This window comes from Mizuhopecten yessoensis, unplaced genomic scaffold (assembly GCF_002113885.1).
Source record: "Mizuhopecten yessoensis strain PY_sf001 unplaced genomic scaffold, ASM211388v2 scaffold10639, whole genome shotgun sequence".
Taxonomy (NCBI): domain Eukaryota; kingdom Metazoa; phylum Mollusca; class Bivalvia; order Pectinida; family Pectinidae; genus Mizuhopecten; species Mizuhopecten yessoensis.
The window spans coordinates 249,936-262,310 of record NW_018408647.1 but is presented as its reverse complement, the minus strand read 5'-3'; the positions used below and the strand labels follow the sequence as shown (position 1 = coordinate 262,310).

Genomic DNA, 12,375 nt, shown 5'->3' with positions numbered 1-12,375 from the left:
GTTATAAAATATATATATCTAATGCAGATTGTATTCAAGATAAACAATGTACATAAGTATTTACATAAAGGCACGTTATGGCAGCCATTTGGGCAAATAATGCTGCAAAATCGATGAAAATGAGTATATGAATATGAACAGGAATGGAAATATCGACGTCAAAAGTATTTTTTTCTACTATATTTCTTAATAAAAGCATGTATTTCAAACTTAGAAACAAACACAAAGATTTTGTTTATTGTTATATTCCATTTATAAACAGGCCTGTAGTTGTTATCTTTACGAAAAATACTTTTATACTAAATTACCTGCCCTTACTTTTACTTGTTTATTTCCGGTGATCAATTATAGGCCAGTGACGACTGACTTATATTTTCATTTAATAGGTGGAATAGTCACAACCGTCATTTTTGGCGATACAAACACATGCTGACTTGACAAACATGGCCTCTTAGCCTCAAACCAATCAAAGCTGTGGACTGTACAAGTTCAGCAGCAAAACTGTGATTTTTTATATTTGCATATAAATGCACAAAAATGTTTGCATGATTTTGATAATCCATTCATCGTTTAAATGCCGCACGAAACTCTTTTATAACAAAAATAGTTAACAATTTCACAATGTATTAACATTTTAACTTGGTTTTAACGAGCAATGCTGTGATTTACAAACCTTGACCTTTTGGTACAGTTATACATTCAAGTTCGTTAATAAAACGCTGACAAGTTCTAAAATCGATACATTAAATTATGTTCAAGCAAAAGCTCTCAAACGAATCAACCGCACAAAGCAAAAGCTTCCCAGATGATAACGACATACCAGTCACCCAGGCAAGATTCACGCACTTTGCACCTCCAATGTGACCTGGAGGTAGGGTAATGCAGAGGGCGCCACCAGTAACTACCAAACACTCACCCCCGCTTCAACATAAGCTTGTTTTATTTTCTCTTACTTATATTTCGAAATCTTNCCCCCCCAAATAGAAGTAACCGCATACGAACATAATTCGTAAAACATAGGGATTTTATATATAAATTTCAAAAACGTAATTTTGATTATTTTTAATACAATCGATAATCTAATCAAGCTTTGAAGAAATTGGGTCTGGGGAGTTACCGGAAACCCTACTATACTACCGATACCTGCTGCCACACCGGTCCGTCTGCTGTTTTTCCCGCCTATTTATAAAAAAAAAAACTGTCACGTGATAGTCACGTGTCACTTGACGTCGTCAGTGTTGCAGCATGGACATTGTCATGTCAACGGTTCTTTCTCTTTTGCGTCGTCGAAATTGTTCTCGGTCGGTTCCAATTCGTTCTTCTTTGTACTCTGTTTCTCTTTGAAAATTTTCCAGAGGTCACGCACGAGGTCGGTGACTACAATGTCCGTGGAGTTTTTCGCGACCAATCGGAGTACAAATACACCGTCGTCACGGAGATAATTCTCAGCGAATCGTGTGCACATTTTCTTGTCAAAGTTGGTATGAAGTTCGTTGTTGATTTTAAGATATTTCTTTATGTAATCGATTTTGTTCTTAGCAAAGACGATGAGGTACAACCATCGGAAGAGATTGATACAAGCGAGAACCGCGATGAAGATGAGCCAGAACCAGATAAATATGAAGACCTTTTCGTTGAACAGATTGATTGGGAGCACACACTGCACTGTGAACCTCTGGATGTTCTGAAGCTGGCGGATCTGGAAATCACATAGAGTGACCCTCGGAAAGCGAGGGGATTCTCTCCATGGACGATCCGAATTGAGATTATCCAGAAATTCGAATCCATAGAAGTTAAAAGACGTCGACATGAAGGCGTTGAGTAGGAAAAGCTGACCGATGGCGTTAGCCACATATAAGACTTTGACAAACAAGTACATCGCCGTCAAATACTTCCCGGCCCGCTTGTTGCAAAAGAAGCACATGAACCGGGATATCTGGTGCTTGGTCCGAACTACGACATTCCATCTGTGTTCTTTATTAGAGTCCAGCCACTTGTCCATAAACCTGGCCAGACTGTTGATAGTGTCGTCACGGTCAGCGGGACTGACCAACTGTGTCTTCTCTGCAAATCGTACAACTTTGTCCAGATTTAATCCAGATCCACCATTAAAAATCCTCCATATCATGTTGGGGAACTTGAAGAGGAACGCTTGGAATAAAAGTATCAACGGTACCCATTGATAATATGTAATTTCCGCTTCCTGTCTGTCCGAAATGTCTTCTGGGATAATGTCACTCATTGGGACATAGTACGTGTTTTTAACCCAACAGTTCCACTTTGTATACGACTCCATCGAGTCCTTGAACTCTGCAGGATGCCAGCATTGTATCGGGTCTTTGAAGAATTGGCCTGAACTGACCAACACTGTGAAGATCACCAAGACTACCACAGTATACACGTGACTCATTCGGTCTATCCAATCATCGTTCGGCTTCCCCCGAAGTTTCGAAAAACTTGGGACGAATCCCAGTAGTTCCGACATCCTGGAAAGACAAAAATAAATAACGGTCAGAGTTCAATTCCTGTTCAAAGGTATTGTCGAAACAACAAGATTAAAAGCAGGTTAGCACGTCTAGCACGGCTTCGGGAAAGACCGACGTCACAATAACAGAACACGTGACGTGTACAAAAAATAATGTCACATGACACTCCACATGTTGGGTTTTCTTTTTACCACCTACAAAAATACGTTCTTGATTAACCTTCCCTGACGACGTTAACCCCAAGGTGTATCACAAAACAAGTGGTCGTATTAGTTGTGGTGAATGGCCACGTGCTATAACGCGCATGGACTCACGCGCCGCATAAACGCAGCAGCTTGAGGATTCTTTGGAATTCGCAGGAAAAAGAGACCTAGCTGCACCGGTATGTGTGGGGATTTTTCACACGTGCTTCACTTACATCGTCATATAATTGGATATGATATCAAAAAGCAACAAGAAAATAGTGTAAACACGAGGTGTATTTGTACCTCACCCACAGATACAATTATCATTCAAATCAAGTAAGAAAACTGCTATAACATATCTTATATCATGCAAAGATATACGATGCTTGGAAATATGTTATTTACAATTTATACTTTTACACTGGAATCGAGGAATTCAGTACCTTAACCGGTAGTCATGCTACTCTTCGCGATTGATAATGCTTCGAAAACACTTGGTCTACAGGAATCTTTGTTCAGCAACTTTTTCATGAAGGTATCGTTTTAACCATTTCTGAATAATTATAATCTTTTTAACAATGTGTTATCATTTGTGTCAATTAAGTGCTTGTGGTTTTTTTTTACATATGAAAGAAAGTTTTTTATTCTTCAATAAAATGTGACAAAATTTATAACATATTATAATATGGGTGACTTTATCTGGTTTAAGATATTGTCAATTTCTCTCTGGGGGTCAAAGTGTCCCATTAGGGAAAGGGGTAAGATATCTGTGTGGAGATAGACCAGTTCATAAACGAAATATTCATGGGAACTTTATGGTTTTCAATTACAACCTGTTATATTACGTTGAGTTGAGACAGGTTTTCTCTCCCAGGCGATTTACCGACTCATAAAAGGGCACTATCAACATAGGTAGAATTCACATCTTCTGTAGGACTCTGACCTACATAGATTACAAGTCAAATACACCCGGACTACCTGTTACACATACTAGATAGAGGTCAAAACAACAGATGAACTTTGACCTTAAAGATGGTGTTTACAGCATGGTTACGCATTTAACCTCAAAACCGCGTTATTATCATCGTTACAATAGACTTTGACCTAAAACGTGGCTTTGGGATTTCGTTACGCAAGATATTTGGTGACAATACTTGTCTCCGTCGGAATTATTTATGTCGTTAAAGTGAGATTACCGATGTTGTGGGACTAAACCGGACTAACACAGCTGTAAACCCGAGCTCCAATCGACACGGAAACCCCAGTTATAGTGTCGCATCTAGTTACCAAGTTACTTTTGTGGACTCCGAGTATAAGGCGTAGACCCACAAGGGAGGTCCGGATAGGCCGTCACATCTATCGTCAACTCGTTCTGTGGAATGACACTGAACATATAATTATAGCACCCGGTATATGAAATCGAAACGACGCTTCGATTTTCCCGTTTTGTTTTAGTTAATTGAAATATCACCACCAAAAGAGAAAACCCCTTTCGATAAATATTTTGAGTCGATTATTCCGAGATTATCGAATAAATATATTTCCGTTGATTTTAAATATACTTATAGAATATTCAATACAAATATTTAGAGAAATAATTTATGGATCGGAAGTGCTGATTCTAGTGTCACGGTCATTAAAACCGACCAACCAGGAAGTTAGACGGCGTGTACTTTGAATATTTGCTTGGGAGACACGAAACACAGAGATGTGTACATATAAGCACTTGTGTAATAATGATCCGTACTCAAAAGTGAACCACTTACACGTTATCTTAATTGTTGTATTATCATTGTGTAATAAAACCTGAGATTAATACTGAAAAAATACACTTTCCTGTTTTTATTAACTCCGTATAACAATATCGCGTCCTTTGATTTCGGGGAATCGTATGTTCCAAAAAGACCGTTGGCTTTAGTACTTTTGATCATAGACGTTTTCTTAAGAGATTTTGTTCAGTTTGGTTATTTAAGCATAGCATTATCGAATACCACATTAGATATCCTGTGCTATGGGTCTGTGGTTGTATATAAGCCGCATCTTATACAAACACACATAATCTGCTAAGCATATTTGCAACATACCGAGCAACGCTATTGTCAACAGTAATTATCTCGTCATACCATGTTCATCGAAATTAGAGCTGGCAATGGACGTCGCTAACAACATTACAAAATGCAACAGGTTGTCATCGCTTATATCACAGCAGAGAACCCCGAAGGCCGCCTACGTTTATGACAAAATGGTGTGATGTTTCCTACATAAATGTTGCATTTGTAGTTCTTCTGGCGAAGTTATGACGCCGAGAAAGCGATCGTATCGGGAAATAAATAAGGTGTTTTCGTAACAATTATCAAGAAATGTGGACGTGTTGTGCGTTACGTCACGTTTCTGAGCGATGTCGGAATGCATGTCCTTTAAGTTATAGCGGCATAGATTGCAGAACTTCAAAAATACGAAAAGGTCGACTATGTTACACCGATTTATTTGTTTATTTATTAATGTTCAGCAGATAGCGAAAGGGAGATAATATAACAGATGTAGAAGGAACCTTCCTAACTCTAATTAGAACGAGACAGCGCCTGGGGGTGTTTAAATCCGATTCGTGACTAACAGGTTGCTAGGCAACCGGTGAGCGATGTGTGACGTAATTCCATTACCGACAAACGTGCTGGAAACTGTTAAGTCCTATCGCCTTTATAACTCAGAAACTCACGAATGTATACTAATAAAGGCAGCCCTTTGATACTTGTTACGATACCCCGGGGGACATACGAAACCACCCGGGCCGTGGCCATAAAACTGACAAACTTGCAGAGTTTAACGAACGTACTGCGGTGTAAAATTGCAACAAACCGCTCGAAATCGTCATATCAAATATTCATTATAATTCTTTTCAAAGTGTTATATATAATAGCTTTAATTCTGCTTGCCTGTTAACGAAAAAAATGAATTCAGTCGTATCTTTTAAATAAAATTAATGCCTCTCAGTAAATCATCGGCTCTACAATATCCAATTGTATTGTTCAACCATTGGCCACACGCTAACCGAATTGGATAGTTCTAATTTTAACCGACATGATGTAGATGGCTGATCATACATTCAGCTGTTACGGGCCGGGTGGTGTAAGTTTTCAGATAAACCCGGGTACAAACAGGTATTGGTAGGGAGCAAATGGCTAACGTTCTAACTATAAACAGATGATGTGCCGCTCGTTCCACCCGAATGGTATTTTAGGGCACGACATTGTTTGTTTAGTCATGTGTAAAAAAATAAGTATTTCTGCACAAATTCACATCATTATGTGAACAGTCATCATACGACTACAGCGAATAACAATGGCCGTATCTCGGGCGAAACAGAGCATATATATATAGTGTCAAGTTTCATTCGAACTTCAGGCCATTGGCTCATTAGTGTACAATACATGTTATACACAAATCATGGGCAATGTACAGATAATGAAGACAATCATATTCCATTATAATACCCTTAGTTTGTTTGCCTCATAGATGAATTTTCCTAGTATACACAATTCTTAAATATTATGGACATTCAATAACTGAACGGCTTTACACACAGATACATATACTATAGTTAGATTAATGATGGAGAAATTGCAGAAAGGGGAAATGTGCCCATAAATTATGATGATCACCATATAGAGTTGTACTATGTGGGTATCAACAGACGTTTGATGTAAATAACAGGCTATTTGACAAATGTATGAAGTCATGACAAATGCCATCAAATGTTTGATAAGGTTGAGAACAGCTGGTCATCAGAAGTTTGATAGAATTGGTTCTAATTGTATATATACTTTAAACGCGATCAAAATTTAGAAAGTTTCATACATTTATAATGTGTATGAGAAGTCACCGAAAATCATGTTACTAAAAATATATATAGTTAGTTTACCCTGTACTTAATGAATTTATTCTTGGGCCTTATTCTATCGTTTTATAAAGAACTTGAGTGTGCAATGTCTAATATATGTGTAAATTGGCTTTATAAAATCGTATCAACTTATCCACTGGCAGGTGAATAATTTTCAAGATAATTTTATCAGAACACTTTATTATATGTACAACAGGTAGGGAATGTCAGTATATAGACATATCTGATGAAATCTGACTCCCGTCTGTACCGAGTTAAATCGTGTATGGGCGAGGGGGAGACAACTCTTCACCACGGAATCGGTAGGCTACTGTACGTTTGTAAAAAATTATAAGACGTTTAAGGGGAAACATGCTTGCAATATAGAACATTTGACAGGTAAGGATACAGAAGAATTACGGAGTATTATTATTATCATAATGAGGGGTATCAGTGTGGGGGGGGGGGGGGGGGAATTAAATGGCATTACTGCATGGTTTGAGTGACCCTGGGGGGTAGGAGGTTACGCCGATCACACCTGCTAAATACAACTGTAAATGACAATAGGCTAATTAGCGCCTTGACAAACAATAAGACACCTTACAAATCAGAACCTTTTCAATGGTTGATTTATATATCGGATTTGTTCTAAAGATATTTTAAGTGACAAACCAAATTGTGGTTTAAAAGAATAAAATCTTGTCTTGTCTTATCTTGTCAAAGTTATCATCAACATCACAAAGTTTTAATGACCAGTTTGGTTAAATGTGAGCTTATTCCGTTGATTAATTAAATGTGACAGACATTTCTGTATATGATATTAATTATTTCACTTCGCAATACATGATGAACTTAAATAATACATGTTGAATTGAAAATTGAAATAAATATTTTTTAGATAAATGTATGAAACATTACTGAAATAAATATATTTTGTATGCTATATATATATATCAATGAATATGGTGCACCGTTGATTTTCTTTTCCAGTGGGATTTTGATAGACGTACAAAAATATAACGTTAGTCTTAGGATCCTACTTTTATCGATTAAAAAGTTAATAAACATCTTTCTGAAGTAACATTTAAGCATTTCGAAAAGGTCTGTCAGTTTATGAAAGAACGGAAAATAATTCAGACTGCAACACATCTTTGTTCATACCAACACAAGCAGAAACACACTGTACGTGTGTAGATGTTGTATACAATTTATATCAAGTGTACCTAAAAGTTTATAACGAGAAAACGACATAGTTTCATTCCATAAAAAACGCCGACATTACAGATGTTCACACACGTAGTTAAATCTTTACGATGCTCGACTTAACAAAATCCACATGGTAGAATATCAACTTTCCCGACCAGGCTACACATATGCATACAACTACAATCTTATAGTTATAAACAAGTTTTAAAAGCGACATGGCGACGGTACCCCCATCTCGCCTGTTACATGTCAACGACGAGGAAAGCAAGAAGTGTACAGACATTAAGGATAATAAATAAATAAGTTCTTAAACTCTTACCTTGATTACTTGTGCCCTTTCTGTATATCCGAAAGTGTCCAAAACTTTCTATCGAAAACAAGTCTACCAGAGGGTTGTCGTATGTACAGCTAGCGAGTTCACGGATCGGTACTCCTTTGGGCTCCGATAAAGGCTAAAGTGTAGTGGGGACAGGGGCCTTCGACGGGGTACCCTAAGAGGTGAAGTAGATATAACATATATATATACACCGTTTCTACCGAAATGGATCGATTTTGGGAAGTCAGAATATTGTTTTTCCGGAAATTTATAATTCGATAAAAAAAAGGTTTATACGTACAAATAATTGTTTTAATGTATATTTGTTGTAATAAATTTTCGCTGGTAAAATTCCTGATGCATACTGTGTAAACTTGGATAATGTCTATATCCGTCTATTGTCTGCTTTGCAACAAAAAAGGTGGTATTTGAAATATTTTAGTGTTTGATTTTATGTTATTCGAAATATATAAATATATATTTTCATCGAATTGCGATCTTCCTGGTTGTTACGACATGTTACAGTCTACTTGTTGACAATTTTATTTCAGTGACGTACTAAAAGGGGGCGTGACAAACACATGGAAAACTACCTGTGTTACAATTCAAAACACTGTCGCTTGTGAAATCGGTATGCGGATTTCAAATGCATAGGATGAGTAAGATGTTGACCACTCCTGAATAGAAATCACAAATGGCGAAGTTTTTTTTACTGTTTAGAAATTGCCAATTATACTTTTATGATAAATTATGAAAAGTAGTTGTTCTCAAAGAAAATATGAAAACAATTTTTTTTATAACTGTGTGACCAAACTGCCACAGATAATCTGATTTAATAAACAATTAGCACCGTGTGCACTGCTTTATTTACGTGTACATGTTATTTATTTAAGGGGTACATAAAAGGTCAATAATGCTTCATTTAATCAGCTTTTGTAAAATTCATGTACCACATAGTTAACAGGAAGAAATTCATTAAGATATGTTAGCATATAAGCCTCGTTCTTCAGCTTCTCCCATTTAACATGCAAACAAGTCTTTGACCCTAACTGGCACGCGCAAAAACCCAGTGATACCCTCTAGAACACGTATAGCCTGTGCATAGTCCGGACTCTAAAACATGCGATTTTAGTCTAAACCACAAATCACGTGACTGTATCAAATACCCTAAAACACGAACATAATCTCTATCGCAGAACTGGCAATACACCATCATTTAGACCCTAGCGTGATTTTGCTTTCTGATCGATAAGATATGCAAGAAATGGAATAATGTCATGAAAATTACTGGGATAATATCATTCAAACCTTAATGATGAAATATCGACGGAAACCCTCGGTAATCCTCGGGGATTCTTCTTTGATATTTCACCCCTCTGGTTTGAATGAACCAGCGGGAAACATACATTTATAAGATTCCCAGCCCCTAAGGGAGCCACACTCTTCCATTTAACAATTAAATTAGTTACAGGTCCAGTGATGTTGCATTTCGAATTTCTGTTGAGATCCTTGTAAATGTGCATATGATCGTGACCCTCGGACAAAGACCCAAAGGACGTAACCGAACCCTGGGCAAATCCTGGTAACATGAATGTATTCGTCTCGCCATGACTAGCAACTGCTTTTATCGTTTAAGAGTTGGGATCTCGTCTTTTTCTTTGTTATGACACGGAGACATATTCGAAAAGAGCGGGAACGGGTCACGGTGCCAATCCTCACGCACAGCTAAGTTTTGTTTTGTTTTATTTTATTTAACATCCTATTAACATCTAAGGTCATTTAAGGACGTGCCTCAATGTGTGTTGTGTAAGCCAGCAAGTGTGTATGTATGCTGGAGACAGCCGGGGAATTTTGGTGTATTTGCCTCCTTGTAATAGTGCGGATCTGATGCTGACTTTATAGTGCTATCTCACTGAAACACCATGCCGAAGGCACCCAACACAGCTAAGTGTGTACGTGATTATAGCGTAGGGTCATGACCCGACACAGCTAAGTGTGTACATGATTATAACGTGGGGTCATGACCCGACACAGCTAAGTGTGTATGTGATTATAACGTAGGGTCAGGACCCGACACAGCTAAGTGTGTACGTGATTATAACGTAGGGTGATGACCCGACACAGCTAAGTGTGTATGTGATTATAACGTAGGGTCATGACCCGACACAGCTGAGTGTGTACGTGATTATAACGTAGGGTCATGACCGATGACTTTGACACAGCTAAGTGCGTACGTGATTATAACGTAAGGTCATGACCCGACACAGCTACGTGTGTACGTGATTATAAGGTAGGGTCATGACCCGACAAAGCTGAGTGTGTACGTGATTATAACGCAGGGTCATGACCAATGACTCTGACACAGCTAAGTGTGTAAGTGATTATAACGTAGGGTCGTGACCAATGACTTTGACACAGCTAGGTGTGTGCGTGATTATAACATAGGGTCATGACCAATGACTTTGACGCAGCTAAGTGTGTGCGTGATAATAACGTAGGGTCATGACCAGTGACTTTGACACAGCTAAGTGGGTACATGATTATAACGTAGGGCCATGACCCGACACAGCTAAATGTGTACATGATTATAACGAAGGGTCATGACTATCGATTTTGACACAGCTAAGTGTGTATTTTATTATAACGTGGGGTCATGACCCGACACAGCCAAGTGTGTACGTGATTATAAAGTAGGGTCAAAACCCGACACAGCTAAGAGTGTACGTGATTATAACGTGGGGGCAGGACCCGACGCAGGTAAGTGTGTACGTGATTATAACGTATGGTCATGACCCGACACAGCCAAGTGTGTACGTGATTATAGCGTGAGGTCATTCCCCGACACAGCTAAGTGTTTATGTAATTATAACGTAGGGTCATGGCCCGACACAGCTGAGTGTGTACATGATTATAACATAGGGTCATGACCAATGACTCTGACACAGCTAAGTGTGTGCTTGATTATAACGAAGGGTCATGACACGACACAGCTAAGTGTGTACTTGTTTATAACGTAGGGTCAGGCCCCGACACAACTAAGTGTGTACGTGATTAAAACGTAAGGTCATGACCCGACACAGCCAAGTGTGTACGTGATTATAACGCAGGGTCATGACCAATGACTCTGACACAGCTAAGTGTGTGCGTGATAATAACGTAGGGTCATGACCCGGCACAGCTGAGTGTGTACGTGACTATAACGTAGGGTCATGACCCCACACAGCTAAGTGAGGACGTGATTATAACGTAGGGGCATGACCAAAGACTTTGTCACACCTACTGGTCAGGATAACAAAGCCACCGACCATGTAGTTCACAGTACAGCTTCGTACGTGATTATAGCGTAGGTTCATGTCCCGACACAGCTAAGTGTGCACGTGATTATAACGTAGGGGCATAACAAGACACAACTGAGTGTGTACGTGATTATAACGCAGGGTCATGACCAATGACTCTGACACAGCTAAGTGTGTGCGTGATAATAACGTAGGGTCATGACCAGTGACTTTGACACAGCTAAGTGTGAACGTGATTATAACGTAGGGGCATGACCAAAGACTTTGTCACAACACAGCTAAGTGTGTATGTGATTATACCGTAGGGACATGACCCGACACAGCTGAGTGGGTACGGGATTATAACGTAGGGTCATGGCCCGACACAGCTGAGTGTGTACATGATTATAACATAGGGTCATGACCAATGACTCTGTCACAGCTAAGTGTGTACGTTATTATAACGTAGGGTCAGGCCCCGACACAACTAAGTGTGTACATGATTATACCGTAGGGTCATGCCCGACACAGCTAAGTGTGGACGTGATTATAACGTAGGGGCATGACCGATGACTTTGACACAGCTAAGTATGTACGTGATTATAACGTAGGGTCATGACCAAAGACTTTGTCACACCTATTGGTCAGGATAACAAAGCCACTGACCATGTAGTTCACAGTACAGCTTCATGACCGCAGGTCCGGGGTTCGAATTCAGATCTGTCCCCGTTTCAGTTTTACATACATAAAACACTGTTGTTGTTTCATTCTAATATTTCAATTGTGTCTCTTTTGTCATGAAAACCCCCACAATGTAGTTTTTGTTTAAGAAATGGTTTATCAAAGCGTAGTCATGGTGGATACAATGTTTCTACCGTGTAATTACTGCCCGAACCCCTAACGCTCCCGTACACACACACGCCGCCCGAACCCCTAACACTCCCCTACACACACACGCCGCCCGAACCCCTAACACTCCCCTACACACACACACGCCGCCCGAACCCCTAACACTCCCCTACACACACAC

At 39.1% G+C, this 12,375-nt stretch overlaps 1 protein-coding gene across 1 annotated transcript; it reads right to left on the bottom strand.

The window, feature by feature from the left end:
- Positions 1 to 973: 973 nt before the first annotated feature.
- On the bottom strand, positions 974 to 8,599 carry LOC110461591 (innexin unc-9-like). Its single transcript, XM_021515126.1, has 3 exons — positions 8,372 to 8,599; positions 8,074 to 8,245; positions 974 to 2,486 (listed from the first exon to the last, which is right to left on the bottom strand). Exon 3 carries the CDS (start codon positions 2,483 to 2,485, stop codon positions 1,256 to 1,258), a length of 1,230 nt encoding a protein of 409 aa, XP_021370801.1. The 5' UTR covers position 2,486; positions 8,074 to 8,245; positions 8,372 to 8,599; the 3' UTR covers positions 974 to 1,255.
- Between the last annotated feature and the right edge of the window lie 3,776 nt (positions 8,600 to 12,375).

Coding starts and splice junctions, on each gene's coding strand:
- LOC110461591 (XM_021515126.1), bottom strand. CDS start 2,485: ATGTCGGAACTACTGGGATTCGTCCCAAGTTTTTCGAAACTTCGGGGG.